The 16,684-nt window shown below is 52.1% G+C and overlaps 1 protein-coding gene across 1 annotated transcript in view; it reads left to right on the forward strand.

The window, feature by feature from the left end:
- Xkr6 (XK related 6) overlaps window positions 1–16,684 on the forward strand; it is a 234,203-nt gene that overhangs the window by 202,920 nt on the left and 14,599 nt on the right. The window contains exon 2 of the mRNA XM_058583979.1: window positions 9,301–9,497. Coding sequence (XP_058439962.1) covers window positions 9,301–9,497 — 197 coding nt within the window. The remainder of the gene's footprint in view (window positions 1–9,300; window positions 9,498–16,684) is intronic.

Genomic DNA, 16,684 nt, shown 5'->3' on the forward strand with positions numbered 1-16,684 from the left:
CAAGGTCAGCAGCAGATGCCCTTTAGTGTCTTCCTATGTGTTGGACACTGTGGAGGCTGGGCACAGCCAGGCTAGGACCTGGCCCTGGGGGAGTGAGATCCTAACCAGGCTCACACAGATCCTTGTCAATGACTGAGCTCATGGGTCCCAAAAGCCAGTAGGGTGACCTCTGCTGATTTCCAACCCTCAGTTGCCCCATGTGCAGAGAGGGTAGGGATGCCTCAGAGGCCTGCCATGTGCTGTGTGCTCCTACCTGGTGACTGCTGGCCTCGGTTGTGACTGCATGGCCCTGGGTGTACACCATCTCCTCTTCCTGCCCCTGCACCAACCCACCAGGCCAGTTCTGCAGACGGGGACTTCTGCATCTGGAGGCAGGGCTGAGGCTGTGGTGGGGGGTGGGGTGGGGATGGAGGGTCGCGTAAAGGCAGGTCAGAAAGACCTGGGCACAGGTGGAATTCAGGGCCTGCCATGGTCTCTGCTCAGTTATCCCCACAGATTTCTAATGGCTTCTTGGGGTTGATGACCCCCTGGCAGGCACACCCTGGATGTCGGAAGGTAGGCCTGGGTCTGTCAGTAGCTTCCATCAGAGTCCAGCCTGGCCTTGTAGTTCCTGCCACCTGAAGCCCCTCTCCCCTGAGGTTCCTCCCTCCCTCCCCCTTCCCTTCCTTCCTCCTGGGGTGAGTCAGTACCCCAGAGTCATTCCCCAATGGCCCCAGGGAGTCATGTCCTCAGGGTGCAGTCCCCAGGGCCAGGCCCCAAGAGACTTTGGTCAGGAAGGGGAGAAGCAGGAAGGGCCGGGGGATAGGAAACCACCCTTCTTGTGGGCTCTTTGCCCCTGCCTTCTTGCCTGTCTGGCTGGGTGCTGTTCCCTGGGTGCAGGAGTGCTGAATCCTTGGCACCAGCTGGTTCTGGAAGGAGGTTTCTTTTGGGCCTTTCCCTCTGGGGTCTGAGGGCTTGTTCCTGCAAGAAGTTTGCAGAGGGGGCTGGGGTTGTGGCTTAGCGGTAGAGCACTCGCCTAGCACATATGAGGCACTGGGTTTGATCCCCAGCACCACATGAATATAAATAAATAGATAGATAAAGAAAGAAAATGTATTAAAAAGAAAAAGAAGTCTGCAGAAACAGGTTCTGAGATAAGGTGTGAGAAACAGGTTCTGAAGGTATTCAAAGACAGGTGGACTTGTGGCCCTACTGAAACTTGAGTTTTAGGGCCCTGTACTTAATTCTGTACTTGTCCTTCTATACTCCTTTTCTTTTCAGATTGAGGCAGGGTCTCACCATGTTGTCCAGGCTGGCCTCAAACTACTGGGCTTGAGCCATCCTCCTGCCGCAGCCTCTCCAGCACCTTATGTGCACCCCTGCATTCTCATACGCTTTAAAATATTTTAAACTAGTTTTTTTTTGGTAAAAATTTTTAAAAGAACATTTATGTAATGTAAACTTGACTTTTCTGTGTGTCTGGAAAGGTCTTTGAGTTTCAATGCACATATAGAAACACACAACCACCACCATAATTGTCTCACTGATGGTTTCCTTGCCATAGAACACCCCCTTTTAAGTAAAGCACCCCCCTAGCTCCAACCCTTGCAGCTACTAATTCTCTCTCTCCACCTCTCCAGATGTCAGGCAGGTGAAGTTGCTCAGTACAGAACTGTTCACACAGCCTTCTCCTTCTGCGTGACGCCTTGTGACGCATGCAGGTTGTCTGTGCATTGCTGCTCTGTGCATTGTTATTCCTGAGTCGCAGCCCACAGTATAGATGTGCCACAGTTGGTTTATCCATTCCCTGTTGAGGAATAGTTGGCAATTATGAATGGAATTGCTAAAACATTTGGGTACACATTTTTGTGTAGACATAAGTTATTGTTTCTAGATAATTTCTTATGTTTCTAGATAATTTCTATTCAACCCAGAAATTGGGTTGCTGCATCATATAAGAGTATCTTTATAAGAGGCTATAAGAACTATTTATTTTACAGAGAGGCTGTACCATTTGCATTCCTACCTGTAATATATGATCATTCCTGTATTCTCTCCAGTGCTGGACATTGTCAGTTTAAAAATATTTTAGATCAATGAGGTATGAAGAACTACCTTATTGTGTTTTTTTTTAATTGTGATTTTAATGTGTTTTGCTACTTTACAATGTTGAGTTTTTTCCCACTGTGCCTACTTACCATTCAACATCTTCTTTGGTGAAATGTCTATTCTAATCCTTGGCCCATTTCTAAAAATTGGGTTGATTGTTTCTTGCAGATGGATTTTGAGAGTTCTCTGTGTATTCTGGGTACAAGTTCTGTGTCATATGTGATTTGTAAATGTCTTCTCCCAGTTTACATCTTGTCTTTTCATTCTCTTAGCAATGTCATTCACAGAGCAGAAGTTTTTTATTTTGATGATTTAGTTAATCTATTTTTCTTTTATGGGTCATGCTTTTGCTGCCATATATAAGAACTCTTCACCTCATGCAAGGTCACCAAGATTTTCTCCTTGAAGTCCCACAGTTTTACATTGTAGTCTAGGCTGTATTTTAAGTTAACTGTTGGACATGGATGACTAATTCTTACCACACCAATGGGAAGCCTTTCTTCATTGAATTGTCTTTGCAACTTTGTAAAAAAATCAGTTGGCCATATTTGTGGGGATCTGTTTCTGGACTCTGTTGTGTCCCACTGACCCATGCTTCTTCTCTCTCTTTGCCAATACTGCGCCATCTTTATTACTGCAGCTTTATAGTAAGTCTTAAAGTCAGATACAGTGAGTCCTTCAAATTTATTCTTCTTTTTCATAATTGTTTTGTCAATCCTAGTTCCTTTGCCTTTCCATATAAATTTAAGCATCTGCTTGTATGTATCTGCAAAAATTCTGCTGGAATTTTTATTGGAATTACTTGAATCTATAGACCAATTTCAGAACAACTATCATCTTAATAGTGTATCTTCATATCCATGAACACGGTATGTCTCTACCATTTAGGTTTTCTTTTATTAGCATTTTGTAGCTTTAGCATAAATTTATTGCATGTTTTATTAGATTCATATCTAAGAATTTCATCTTTGGGAGAAAATTTAAATAGTGTATTTTTAAAATTTAAATTTTCAATTGTGCAATCATAGTTTATAAAAATACAATTGATTTTTATTTGCTGAACTTGCATTATATGATACTGATATGTTAGAGTCTGTAAACAAGTCAAGATGGTGCCTGGCATTTTGCAGAGGGAGTGGTTTGTGAAGTAACGCCAGTGAGCCATTAAGTGTAGAGATTCCTTATTGGTTGACTGCTGTATCTAGTTTATGTTAATTAGATAAGCTGTGTGGAATGTATATATACCCCTCCTGTCCTACAATAAACGGCTCCCACTCCTGCTGTATCAATCTACACAAGTTGCTCGTCACCCCCCGGTTATTTTGCTGCAGCCAGACTGCGGCACTGATAAATTCACTAATAAATTCTATGTGTTTTTTGTAGGTGCCTGAGGATTTTCAATCTAGGCAATTGTGTCATTTACAAACAGGGACAGTTCTACTTTTTTCCTTTGCATTCCGTCTATACTTTCTGTCTATATTTCTTTTTCTTGATTTTTTTGCACTGGCTCGGTCTTCCAGTATGATGGTGAATACGAGTGGTAAAAGTCGATATCATAGCCTTGTTCCTGACCTTAAGACAAAAGCATTCACTCTTTTATTATTCAGTATATTATCTGGGGGATTTTGGTAAATGTCTCATATCTACATCCGACTAAGGAAATTTCCTGCAATATGTAGTTTGATGAGAGTTTTTCTGGTGTGTGGATGTTGAATTCTATCAACTGCTTTTTTTTTTCTGCATCAATTGGTGTGATCTGTAGTTTTTATCATTCATATCATAGATGACATTGATTGATTTTTTTGAACATTGAGCCAGCATTTCATCTCCGAGATTAATTCCATTGGCTCTGCTATGGCATATTTTCTATGTGTTATTGGATTTGATTTGCTAATATTTTATTGAATATTTATACATCTCTGTTTTGGTATTGGTTCTAGTTTTTTTTTTTTTTTGGTACCAGGTTTGAGTAATGCTGTGCTCATAAAATTTCCCTTTTTGTTTTCTAGGAAAGAGTGCGTAGAGTAGTGCTGCTTGCACTTTAAGGTCTTGGTAGAGAGTACTATTTTTCTTCAAGTGGTTCTGTAAGCTTCAGGTCCAGCAAAACCTGGACTCGGCCCTGTTTGGGGGACTTTGAGGGTTTGTTGTTTTCCACAATCAGAGGTTTCAATATGCCACGCTGAGCAGTCAGGGACTGTGGGTACAGATAGGTGAAACTCTTTAGCCTCCCGAGCCTGGTAGAAATCACTTATCTTCCATCCTGGTCAGTCTGCGGCAGACCCTAGCTAACTCCCAGTGGAGCAACACAGTCTAGGAAAGGCCTCTGATTTGCCTGAACCAGGACTGGCTGTGTGACCTTCAGGATATCACCCAGCTCTCTGAGCCTTAGATGAGCCATCAGAAAAAAGATAAGTGCTGCTGTAAAAATGAAAATGTGCTTGGGGAACGAGAGAGTACCCCTCGAGGCAGAATTAAGGAGCTTCAAACAGTTCCACAGCTTATAAAGTTAGGGGAGGAAATGGGCAGAGCGGGCGGAGGAGGAGACAAGAGGAGAGCAGGGAGCAGGATGTGCTGCCACCTGCACAGCGACCTCTGTCCCCACCTGTCCCCCACAGGCATGTGGACCTCTGAGGGCTCAAGACGGCATGTGTCCAGTTGTCCAACATGTCCTGAGCCTTGGTCTGGACAAGGTGTTTCACAGACGAGGAAAATTAGGGCTTGTTGATGTTCCCCCAAGATGACAGCATGTGGCAGAACAGGAAGGGAGCCCCGTATTTGGGGCAAACTCTGCTCCTCTGTCATGAGGGTTGTAGGTTGGACAAAGTTCAGAAGGCAAGAGCCAAACGGGTCAACCTGAGGGGTGTGTGGGCTGGAGGCAGGGCCACTGGCCTTGAAGCCAGACCACTGGGCATGAAGCGCTGGTTGGCCACTCACAAGGCTGGTAAGTTGAGGAGTGCATCTCGCCTGGTGCTTCAGTTCACTGAGCTGAGGTGAGCGTTGTACCTCCTCATGGAGTGCTGCAGGAATCGGGTCCGCGCCATTAATCCATTCACATTGACTCATTCATGCAAAACGCTCAGAATAGTGCCCAGCTCAGGAGAGGTGTGCAAACACCAGGTGCTATTATTTGTGAAGGTGTGGACTGTATTTTGAGTTCTGGGAAGCCGTCACTTGAAGGAGGAAGCTGTGAGATGTTGGGAAGCTCAGAGAGCCTCCAGCCTGCCCCAACCTCAGGAAGTGACTTGCTCAAGGTCACACAGTCCTGCAGGCCACAGACCCGTCCCGCCCATGGCCCATCTGCATTTCCACCAGCACCTCATGATCCAGAGCTTCTGGGGGAGAGGTGGTGGACAGGAGGGCAATAAGAGGTGGGGGCAAATGCAGGAGGAAGGCTGGGTGTTCTCTCTCCTGAGCTTCCTACCTGGGGGAGGTGAGCATTCTGGAACATGCCAGGGAAGGGGACAACAGGGAGTTTGGAGGTGTGGCAGCCAGTGTTCCTCCTGCGGGCTCTGGGCTTTCCCCTGGGGACCCAGCACTTCTGGGCTGTAGCCTCACCCACGGCCCCTGCACCCTGCTCTGTCGCAGAGGAGACGCGGGCCTTTAGGTATGAGGTCACCCGTGTGGAGCATCCTTTCTGCGATGCTTAGTGTCTGGCGCCACCGTGTGGCCACGGGCCAAATCTGTCTGCACATGAGTTGGAGGCCCAGCAAGAGGCAGCAGCAGGAGGGCAGCCTCAGGTCTCCCAGACTAGCACTGAGTTTACTGGTGGGAAACGGGATAGAGGGAGCAGAGAGGACAGGCACAGGGGCTCAGAGGAGAGGTGCAGTGTCCCCAGCCTCCAGGCTGCTTGTTTCCTGGAAGCTCTTTAGACCACGAGGGAAGCTGGCCTTGGGGAAGTTCAGAGGAGGAGGAATCCCAGCCCCTTTGAGGATGGCAGCTGCCAGGACACGAGGGGCGGGAGCTTCACGTGTGCTCTGCAGGGACCATCAAGGCCAGGGAGTCAGAGACCCTTGGCTCTTCCCCATGGTCCTCAAGTGACTGAGACAGGGGCTGATACTCTCTGGCATGGGGGGGTCCCACCTGCAAAGTGGAGGTGGCAATGGGTTAGTGATCAGACCTAGTTCCAGAGAGTGTCCAGCACTCCCCGTTGTCTGCTGGGGACCAAGGACTGAAGGATGGAAGAGCAGAGTGCAGGGGAGGGGGTGCAGGCACCTGCCCTGAGGGTTCCTGAGCTGACTCCAACTTGGTGCTCCCCTGGGTGCAGGTTGCTGTACTGCAGGGGGTGGCACTGCCAAACTTGACTCCGGTGTGATTGTGGCGTCCTCTGTGCCTGGCATCTGTTTGTAACCAGCTCAGGGTGCAATTCTGGCTTTGCCCTCCCGCTGGCTTCTCCCACACCTGGGTGCTCTCACGGGGGAGAGCCCGGCTTCTCCTGGCAGGTCTTCCAGGCCAATCAGCACATTCTGTTCACTGTGTTCCTTTCCCCCACCTTGTGGGGCAGCAGGGCGTGTGGCCAGGGGAAGGTTGAGGATGGAGGGAGAGCGGCTCTCTGGTAAGGACAGATCCAGGGAACCTGAGTGCTGGTGTTATCGGGGGCCAGGTGGATGGGCTTGGTTCTGCCACATGATCATTCCTTCAGCAGCTGGGCCACTTGCAAAGGTAGGAGACAGAGTGCGTGGTCAGAGTGTACCCCAAGGTAGTGTGCACTTGTGATCAGGCTCCTGGTGTGAGTCTATGGCCATGGCACATGGGTACAGCTGAATTTTGGATCAGGGACCAGTTCTGATTGGTGACACCAATAGAGCACCAGGGCTCCATCGGACACTTGACTGTTCTGCACGTGGCTGCGGAGCCTCTGGGTTTGAGGCCCTGTCTCAGTGCCTAGCCAGTGAATCCTTGTCCCCTGCTGCCCTGCCTTCCCAAGCTGCCACCACATCTGGCCCCTCTGCCCTTCTTGCCTGGCTCTCCATCCCCTCCAAAGCTAATGACGATGATAGCTCCCCAGAGGGGCCTCCCAGCCCCCATTGTCCCCAGCATCTCCCCAGCAGGCCTGGCCTCAGGCCCCAAACCTTCATCCCTGTCCTCTCTCCTTCCTCCTTCAATTTCCTCTCCTCCTCTGTCTCTCACATCTGTTTCTCTCTCTTTCTCTGTGTGTGTCTCTGACCCCTCCAGCCACCCCTTGGTGACCCTGCAGCTTTACAGATCAAGTGTCACAGACTCCCTCTCCTTCCTGGGCCTCCCCCCGTCTCCCTGATGGTATGAATTCACAGGCAGGGGCCCAGACAGAGGGACCACTCATGGGAAGTGCCACAGCCAGCAGGTGACAACACCTGGAACAGAACGAGACTTCTGTGTTGGCTTCCCCTCCAGCCTTAGCTTCCCACTTGTTAAGTGGCACCGAGCAGACCTGCCCCAAGAGGCATGCTGGGACTCCACAGGCCGGCACCCCTGTGTGCCTGGACCTTCCCCATGTCCCTCCTAATGGAGGGCACCGCGGTGCACCTTGCTTTAATGTTCAGTAGAACAGCATCCACTCACTCCAGGGGTGTAACCAGCGAGACGAGGTGTGGGTCCTGGATCCTCGGGTGGGTCTCTCCAGGATAGCCACCAGAATCTCCCCCAAAGGCCTTAGGGGTCCAGAGAGAATGCCACAGCACTGTCCCAGACGTTTGGGGGGAGGGGGGGCTCACGTGGCCAGTACTTTGTCTCTTTTTTATTTTTGGCCAGCACATTTTGGGGGGGTCACACCTCTGAGTCAGTGGGCACATGTCCTGGAGTATCCTTGAGGGAGGCCTAGAGAAAGGACAGAGGTGAGGCTGGAGAGGTGGCAGTGTGCTGGGCCACGAGGACAGCTCTGGATCACTCCAAGTACCATGGGGAGCTGTGGAGGGTCAGCGAAGAGGAGCGAGGGCCATACGTGGGCTCTTCAAGGAGCACTTTGGCTGCTGCGGGAAGAGGGGCGGTTATGGGCGGGAGAGGGCAGTGCAGACCAGCGACAATGCAGACAAGGCCGGTAGTGATGGTGGGGACAGGGAGGGTCGTCTTGTAGCCCCAACTGGGCACTTGGAAATACTTGAGGACAGCTGGGCCTCCACAGGGTGCTGGCCATGTGCTCCAGGTCTGATACTGGCACGGCACTCTGGGAGGCTCAGGAATGTGGGCAGAACATTCACGGAGCGTGTGGCCACATCTCCCCGGGGATGCCAGGTTCTCTCCCACTGGCTATGGCACTAGTTCCTTGCTTAATCCTAACTGGACCCACAAAGCTGAACTTCCTGATGCTTTTGGACAGGCCTCTGAGGCCTACACCCCTGACCCTGGCCCTGCCTCAGAGGCCACTAGTGGGTTTTGATGGGACCTTAAATTGTCCTCTTGCCTGACTGGGGCTTGCAGATACAGTTCCAGAAAGTTCAGGTAAAAGTGAGGCTTACCCAAGGTGGGTACCCACCTGCTCATCTCTAATGGGCCACACACTCTATGAGGCTCCCTCGTTACAGAAGGTGAGTTAGGGGTAGAGTTAGAAGACTGGTTCAAGGTCCCACAGCACGCAGGGCTGACCTGCAAGCACTCCACCTGGACCTGCTTCCTTTGCCTTTTGCTTCCCCTGTGGAGCCTGGGTGTCATCCTGACAGAGGGGTCAGTGGATCTGTGACTGACCAGGGATGAAGGCTCCTTTGCGGGCTCCCTGATGTAGGGGGACATATGGGCTGTGATGGGTAACTTGCCATTCTTACTAGCCCTCCAGCTTGGGAGCATGAACTTTCAGGGCTCCAGCTTTCCCATCTGCCATATCAACTCACCTCCTAGGTAGGGCCAGTCAGTGAGTGGCACTTAGTGGAATGTCACAAAGGCTAATTCCCACCCTCTCTAGAGTGCAGCAGAGTGTCAACTCTCTTGGAATGCTTCCCTATGATCCTGAACCCGAGGAAGTCCACCTGCGTTCTGGGCTCACTAAGATGCTTAAGTGGTAGGCCCTGGAAGATCATCTGGCCCCACTCTCCCATTTTCCAGATGAGCGCACAGAGGCCAGGATGGGAAGGACTCGCCTAGGGCTCCAGATGTCAGATTTTTCTGATCTGCCCCGAGCAAGTCTCCGGGACCTTGTGCGCCCACGTGGTTGGGTGGGGGCCGGCACAGGCAGGGATGGCCCGGGTCCTTCTGCAGCGCCCACCCCACCCACGCCTCTGTGTTCTGTCCTGTGTCTCCCTGCAGGTATATCCGCACCATGTACCTGGGGATTCAGAGCCAGCGGCAGAAGGAACACCAGCGACGCTTCTACTGGGCTATGATGTACGAATATGCAGACGTCAACATGCTGCGCCTCCTGGAGACCTTCCTGGAGAGCGCCCCCCAACTGGTGCTACAGCTCTGCATAATGATCCAGAAGAACAGCGCTGAGACGCTGCCCTGTGAGTGCCCACCCTGGCCACGCCCCGCCCAGGCCACGCCCCGGAACCGCTAGGCCCCGCCCCACCCCTGCGGGGTCACCTCCTGGGAGCTCTGGGAGGGCCTGGCACCTCCGAGGGCGCTGGGAGTCCCAGCTCTGGGTCCTCAGGACACCGAGCCCTGAGCAATGTTGACGTCGCCTACACAGCACAGAGGTTTCCCCACTACCGTGTGCGGGCTCTGGGCCTCCCCAAGACACTGTTGAATGAGCAGTGCAGACCTGGGTCTCCAGAGTGCCCCAGGGCAAGAGAAGCCAGTCAGGCCCCCAGCAGAGCCAAGAGCCCTAGGTCTCCCAGCCAGGCAGGGTGGCCCCTTCCCTCTGGCGCTGGCTTGAGCCCGGGTGTGCTGTGGGATGCAGGAGCTCAGGCCTAGAGAGAGCACAGGACTAAGGCAGAGTGGAATGTCAGGGGTCACTCGTGGTTGCAGACGCTGTAATTAGTGGTGCTCTTGCTTCACACTTACCTAGAGTCCCACTTGTCAATCAAGGCTAAAGCGGCTATGCTCCAATTACAGCAGGTGGCAGAGCCACACACCTGCCTATGGCCCCGCCTGCCCAAACCCTCTGGCCCTTGGGGCCTCGTGTTCTTCAAGGAGCCTCAGAAGCTCTGCAGCAGGCATCATGGTTTCTGCAGCAGCAGGAAATTTCGAAGGCATCCTTGGCTGCCAGAGAAGCTTTTGCAAGGTCAGACTGTGGTGGTCAAGGCTCTGTAGTCACACCACAAAACCAATGGCCAGCCCAGCCTCCAAGTGCCACTGTCACACCTCAGAATGTATGCCAGGGGACAGTAGCTTCAGTAGAGAACAGGATCTAGGATGAAAGGAGGCCAGAAATGATGGCTTGTTGGAGGAGATGGGATATTTGGTCTGGGAAGACTCGGGCGACCTGAATTCCAACGTTGGAAGGGTTGCCGTGGGGAAGAGAGTCGTCCTGAAGGTCAGTGCAAGCAGGTGAGGGTCATTCCATCTAGCGATGGGAGGACTTTCTTGGGGAGTGGTCGGTTCTCTCGTGTTCAAGCAGCAGGTTGCTGAAGAGACTCAGCCCGGAGGTCCTGGCTCCAGAGGCTCACGTGAGCATGTGCATGCCTAGCTCAGCAAGGCAGCAGCGGGTGGGGGTCGCCCCCTGGCCGGCTCTCTCTGGTCGATGGCCTGTTCTCCTGGGCTCTCACCTTCAGCCCAGCAGGCCTCCTATAGTGTGTCTGGCTCCCTGTTGGTGGTGGTGGTGCTTTTGTTGTGGACGTACTTCCTGAGTGGACTGCAGCCTCTATTGGTGAGATCTCCGGCTGACGGTGGGCCTTGTGATGGCTGCTGACTTCTCGACACTGCTGGTGCTGTAGGTGTTTAGAAAGGCCAGTGGTGCTACCAGTGCCACTTTACTCTCCAAGTTCGCCATTGGTCTTGCCCCATGCCAAACTCCCCCACCATTGCCCGGTCTCCACCCTCTTGTCCTCACTGATGGCTGGGTTAATAGTACAATATTCAGCCTGCAAGATGGATTTGTATCCAGTTTCCCCACAAATGGAGACTCAAGAGAAATAATCATGATGATAATAACGATATTATGCTGGAGCTGTTTGGACATTTCTGGGCTGTCTTCCTTAAATCTAATACCTTAAAAGTTTAAATAAAGATAAAATAGACTAAAGAGAGCATAGCATCTGACATCACATTTACGCTGGTTTGGAAGGCAGGCTTGGAAGGCAGCCTGGTGCGTGGGAAAGGCAGGCAGAGTGCCGGCATCGTGCAGCTGTACCGTGGGGCAAGTGCATTCCTGACTGCTTCCTCATCTGTAAGTCGGGGGTAATAGCTACATGAGCCCCACACAAACCTGCACAGTGCATTGCTTGGCATGTTTTGGGTGCCTGATGCTGTCAGCCCTTCCACCAGGTATATTAAGCCGGGTGTCATCATATGAGCAGAGGAACCATAGAATGGGCAGGCATGGTACCCACCCTTGTGCATCTTCCATTTTCTCTGGGGAGACAAAAACAATTAGAGATTGTGGGGATCCAGAGTGTGGGGAGGTGAAACAATGGGCAGATGAGAAGTTTCTCTGGAGGGGGCACCAACAAGTTGTGGGAGTTCTGACTGGGCATGTTGGGTTGGAGGGGCCCTACAGGAGAGTGGTCTGGGGATGGACGGAGACTCGATAGCTCCATCACTATGCCTCAGGCCTAGGCTTTTCTGATGGGTCTGCATGGACATTGGACGGTGGTTGGGATGGAGCTAGTCTGCCTTTTTGGTTAAGCCCACTCTGAGGAGCCATCCTGGGCTCTGACAGCTACTTCCTCTATCATCCCAGTACCGCCATGTGTCAAGTACCTGCCACGAGTCAGACATGCTGGGAATGCATTGCATAGACACCTCTGCCTTTAGATCTTATTGACAGATGAGTACAGATGTGAGGGTAACTGTTTCTGGGGACAGCACAGAGAAGGTGACATTTGACCTGGATGGATGAGTAGGAGCTGGCTTGGAGGGGAAGGTTGAGCAGTGAAACTGAAAATGTCAAGGGACTTTAATGGCTCTGAGAGCCTAGGGTGCTTCAGGGAGTATGGGAGACAGTGGTGGTGCTGGTGGTGCCAACTAAGCTAGTTAGTACTTTGGGGGAGCAAAACTGCATGCCAAAGAGTAGCCTCAGAGGATTACGTAGGTTAACTAACCCACTAATATCCCATAGCAGTCCTTTGAGGTAGACATGCTTTCTCATTCCCATTCTGTGGATGATGAAATGAAGGTCCAGAGAGGTAAGGTACCCTGCACATGGCCACAAGTTTGTCAGTGCAGACTGGGTTTTTACCAAGGTACTTCGGCTCCCAAGCCTGTGCCCACAAGCAAGGAAGCTGTGCTGAGTCTTGAAGAGTCAGACTTGTGTGGATTCTGAAGGAGCCCGTCACTAATACAGGGAAGAAAAGACTGACCTGCACCATGGCCAAGCTGAGAACAGATGTGCACCCATTGGCACCAGTGTACACAGGTGTGTGAGCCCCAGATGCCATCGCACTGGCTGGGCCAGAGGCCGCTGCCGCCGCCTCTTACCCTGTGAGTCCCCGCCAAGGGTTGGCAATGTGAAAATGCCCTCTGTCTTTGAGAGCATCCTGTTTGAGCCACCTCTTCCAGGTACTCAGGGGAAGCTTTGCTGTAGAGCTGAGCTTGGCCTGACCAGGAAGTGAAGGAATGGGCCTGAGAGTCAGCTCCCTAGGACCCCACCAATGACACAAGCCACATCCTTTGGCCTGGCCGTTTCTTGAGGATTTCTACTGCTCCAGACAAAGACTGGTGGATAACCAACTCTGGAAAAATGTCAGTAAAGTGGTGATACTCATGCACTCACCATGAAGACGACCCAAGACTCTTGGGATATAATAGAAGTCCAGCCTTTATAGAAAAGGAAGCGGAAGTCCTGAGAATCCAAGGATCTTAACTAAGGTGACTCACCAGCTAGTGGGAGGGTTGGTATTGAAATCCAGTGCCCCATGTTTCCAGTATGGCGCACATTCCTTGGGTCTTCTTAGAGTCCTCTGGCTCTGAGAGGCCAGGGCCCCTGAGAAGCCTCAGAGAAAACTCCAGAATCCTCAGACCTCTGAGCCATATGTGGCCCCCAACTCTCTAACTCAGCTAGGCGGAAATTCTGGTAGTCCTTGGGTAGGATGAGGGCTTGGGCTGGGGCTGTGATTGGAAGGCAGAGTGGCCTGGGACCCCTGGACAGGATCAACTGGTGCAGCGTAGATCAGCCCTGCTCAGGGGGCTGCATCAGGGACCTGCTTCCTCTCGGGGCAGGGGTTCTCAGAGGTGATCAACGCAGACTTCCACTTGCTCTCTCTCTCTCTTTTTTTTAAGAGAGAGAGAGAGAGAGAGAGAGAGAGAGAGAGAGAGAGAGAGAATTTTTTAATATTTATTTTTTAGTTTTCAGCGGACACAACATCTTTTGTTTTTTTGTATGTGTGCTGAGGATCGAACCCAGGCCGCACGCGCTACTGCTTGAGCCACATCCCCAGCCCCTCCACTTGCTCTCTCGAGTGACAGTCTGTCACATGACACTTTGCAGGATTTCTGGGGCCTTGTGAGTGGTGGCGGAGGATCCCACTCCTTTTGTTTGACAAACGGGAAGCTGAAGCTCACAGAGGGAAGGAAGTCACCCAGGGTCCCCAGCAAGGAGGGTGGACCTTGCTTCTTCTTCAGGCTCTTCTGCTTCTGGCCACCCCGGACCTGCATTTGAGGTAGCATGGCGGGTGCAGGCCATGGTCAAATGCCGCGCCTTGCCCAGGGAGCTCCCTGCCCCACACCTTCCTTCAGTAGCCGCAGAGACCCAGGACCAAATTCCCATCAAAACCATGTGTCTTCATGACGACAAAGAAGTATGAGGAAATGTCAAACCTTCCGTTTAAACCTTGACTTTCCTTCAGCAAATGTCGAGCCTGAAGAGACAATTAGGGGTCTTTCTTTCTGTCTCTTTGGTGTCAGCCTCTCCACTCCCTCCCTCTTTCTTAACTTCACATCAGGCTTCTTTTACATCAAAAGCCCTTCCAGTGACTTGTACCTGAGTCACATCTGCTGCTTTCGCAAGAACTCTGACTGACGCCTCCGAGCAACGCGAGGCACTGTTCTTTCCCTTTTTTCTGCTCCCATTGAGCTAAAATGCCTGGGCCTTTCTCTTCAGCTGCCTGTGCGTCCTTCTTCCTCCAGGAAGGTCAAGAGCTTCCCACAGGGAGCCTCAGCTTCCGCTGCTCTGCTCCCAGCCCCGGCATCCCCTTGGCAGAAGGGCAAAGCTGCCCAGGGCTGCAGGTGGAGGGGAGGCTAGCGGCCTGCTTGTGGCAGTGGGGTCCAGGCAGCAGACCCCATCCTCCCTCTGCCCACAGGGGAGGACACTGGGTCTCTTCTCTTGGGTCTCCTTTTTTTCTTCTGACATGAGGAAAGCGGTTGTCTCTCTCCAGTCCTTCTCATATGGACGTTGGCTGTCATTCTATCTTGGACCCATTGTCTTAGTCCATTCTGTTGCTGTAATGAAATACCCAAGACAGGGTAATTTATAAAGAATAGAAGTTTATTTGGCTCAAGTTCTGGAATCTAAGAAGTCCAACAGCGTGGTGCTGGCATGTGGACGGGCCTTCTTGGGTCATCATGATGTGGTGGAAGGCTCTGGAAGGCAAGATGGGGCAAGTGTGCTAGCTCAGGTCTCTGCTCCTCTTCTGATAAAGCCACCCGTGCCATCCTAGGGCCCTACTCCATGACTTCCTTTCACCCTAATTGCTACCCAAAGGCTCATCTCCAAATACCATTAAATATAATTTTGAGGATTAATACACCAGCCTTTGGGGAGCCCATTCAAACCATTTCACTTATCCCTCAGGATCTTGGTTAAAATGGGGAGAGACCACCCCCCCAGAAAGCCACAGTGACTTGGCGGTGGGACCTGAAGTTCCTGGGTGTGTGCCCCACACCAGAGCCGTGACCTTCCCACTCTCTTTCCTCTACACCAAGTTAGTCACTGAAGCAACCGACCGGCTGCTCAAACAGCTTTGGATAACGACGACCTTGTCTAGAAATATAAGGAGTCTCTGGGCCCCTACCCCCACCCCAGTGCCCAGCGCGGCCCCTTAGGATCCCACTTGAGGCGGGCATTGCTCTTGGATTCGCCTTGCACTCACCTGGGGTGGGCCAGTTCCAGGAAGTGCTCTGGGCTCTCAGACTGCAGGTACCCGGCTCTGCCCGCTTTTGACCTCAGCCCACTGCGCTTCTCTGATGTGGCCACAGGGAGATAAATAAAGGAAAGGATGTCCAGTTCCCTATTGGCCCCTTCTCCTGGTGGGCCTGCAATGTCACCATCACAAAATGAAAGAGGCACAGGGAAGACACAGGTGTGGCTTCGTTTCCCCGAGGATGACCTCCCACTCTACTGTTTCTCCTTTTGCAGTGGTACCAGGAGGAACCTGCTTGGCATCTACCCAGAGTCCCCTGGCCAGGCAACTCCAGCTCACAGCCCTTCCTAGGTCCACATCTTCTGGTTCAAAGTCACACTTAAAACATTATGCTGTTAAATGGAATTTGCAGTGATTTTAAACACAGATCTGAGCCCTATCACTGCCTCACTTCAGCCTGAATCAGGTCCAGGTTGCCCTGACAACTGGGAAGAGGGAGGGTCTTCACACAGCAGAAAAAATACAAGGAAGGCCAACTAAATTGATCTCATTAGCATTAATACGGTTGAAATAGTGACTGGTCATTTGGAAGTGACTGTGCATGAGTCACTGGAACAGAGGGATATGGTGCAGGCATCCTGAGGCAGCCCAGGTGACCGAGGTGGCTCCCTAGGGGATGGCTCAGAGGGCATAGGTTCAGATGCCCGAGCAGTGACTGACCCATTACCCCTTTATTTAGGAACTACTTATCAGTCACCTGTTAAGTGCCTAGCATGGCAGTAGGAGCTGGGGACAGATACAGCAAGAAGCAAGACTGGCAAACCCCTGTCCCCTGGAGAGTAAGCTTCTTGGGGGAAAAAAGGGACAAACAAAGCAAATATTTTGTTTTGTGTGTAGAAAAGGACCCGCTCTAGGAGAGCAGTGAGGCCAGGGAGGGGAGGCCTAGCAGGCGGTGCGCAGTCTCAGTGGGTGGCCAGGGAGGCCTCAGGAGGACACCTTGGAGCCAGGGTGTGCTGGAGGAGGGGAGCCACCACGGCTCTCTGGAAGAGAAGAGGGAACAGCTGAGGCCTTGGGCAAAGGGAGCCCAGGGCTGGAGGTAGAGAGGAGTGGGCTAGCCTGAACCAGAGTCCTAGGGGGTGGGCAGAGCCCTCGCCTGGCGGCACAGAGCTGCTCCCTGTGGGGTCTTCCCCTCCTGTCCTGCACAGGGGTGCCCCCTGGCTAAGGAGCTCCCACCCTAAGTCCTCTGAGCTGAGCTGGCTCTGCAGACCGTCCCAGGCAGACTCTGGACTCTCATCTCCTCTGGGCCTCGGCAGCAGGAGCGAGGGCAGCAGGGACTCCCAGACCTCTCTCAGCCCTGGCCAGCCACGTTGCTAAGGGAGAGGAAGAAGGGAAGTCTCTGCAAGACGTGGGCAGTGGCTTTCCTTATCAGGCTGGAATCCACACCTCGGAGGAACTTCCAGCTCCAGGAAGGACAGCAGCCCTGAAGCTCCTATTTATACTCCGTGCACATTCTC

This window comes from Marmota monax, unplaced genomic scaffold (genome assembly GCF_021218885.2).
Source record: "Marmota monax isolate L192 unplaced genomic scaffold, Marmota_monax_Labrador192_F-V1.1 WCK01_AAM20220418_F8-fsc00288, whole genome shotgun sequence".
In the NCBI taxonomy this organism is placed as follows: domain Eukaryota; kingdom Metazoa; phylum Chordata; class Mammalia; order Rodentia; family Sciuridae; genus Marmota; species Marmota monax.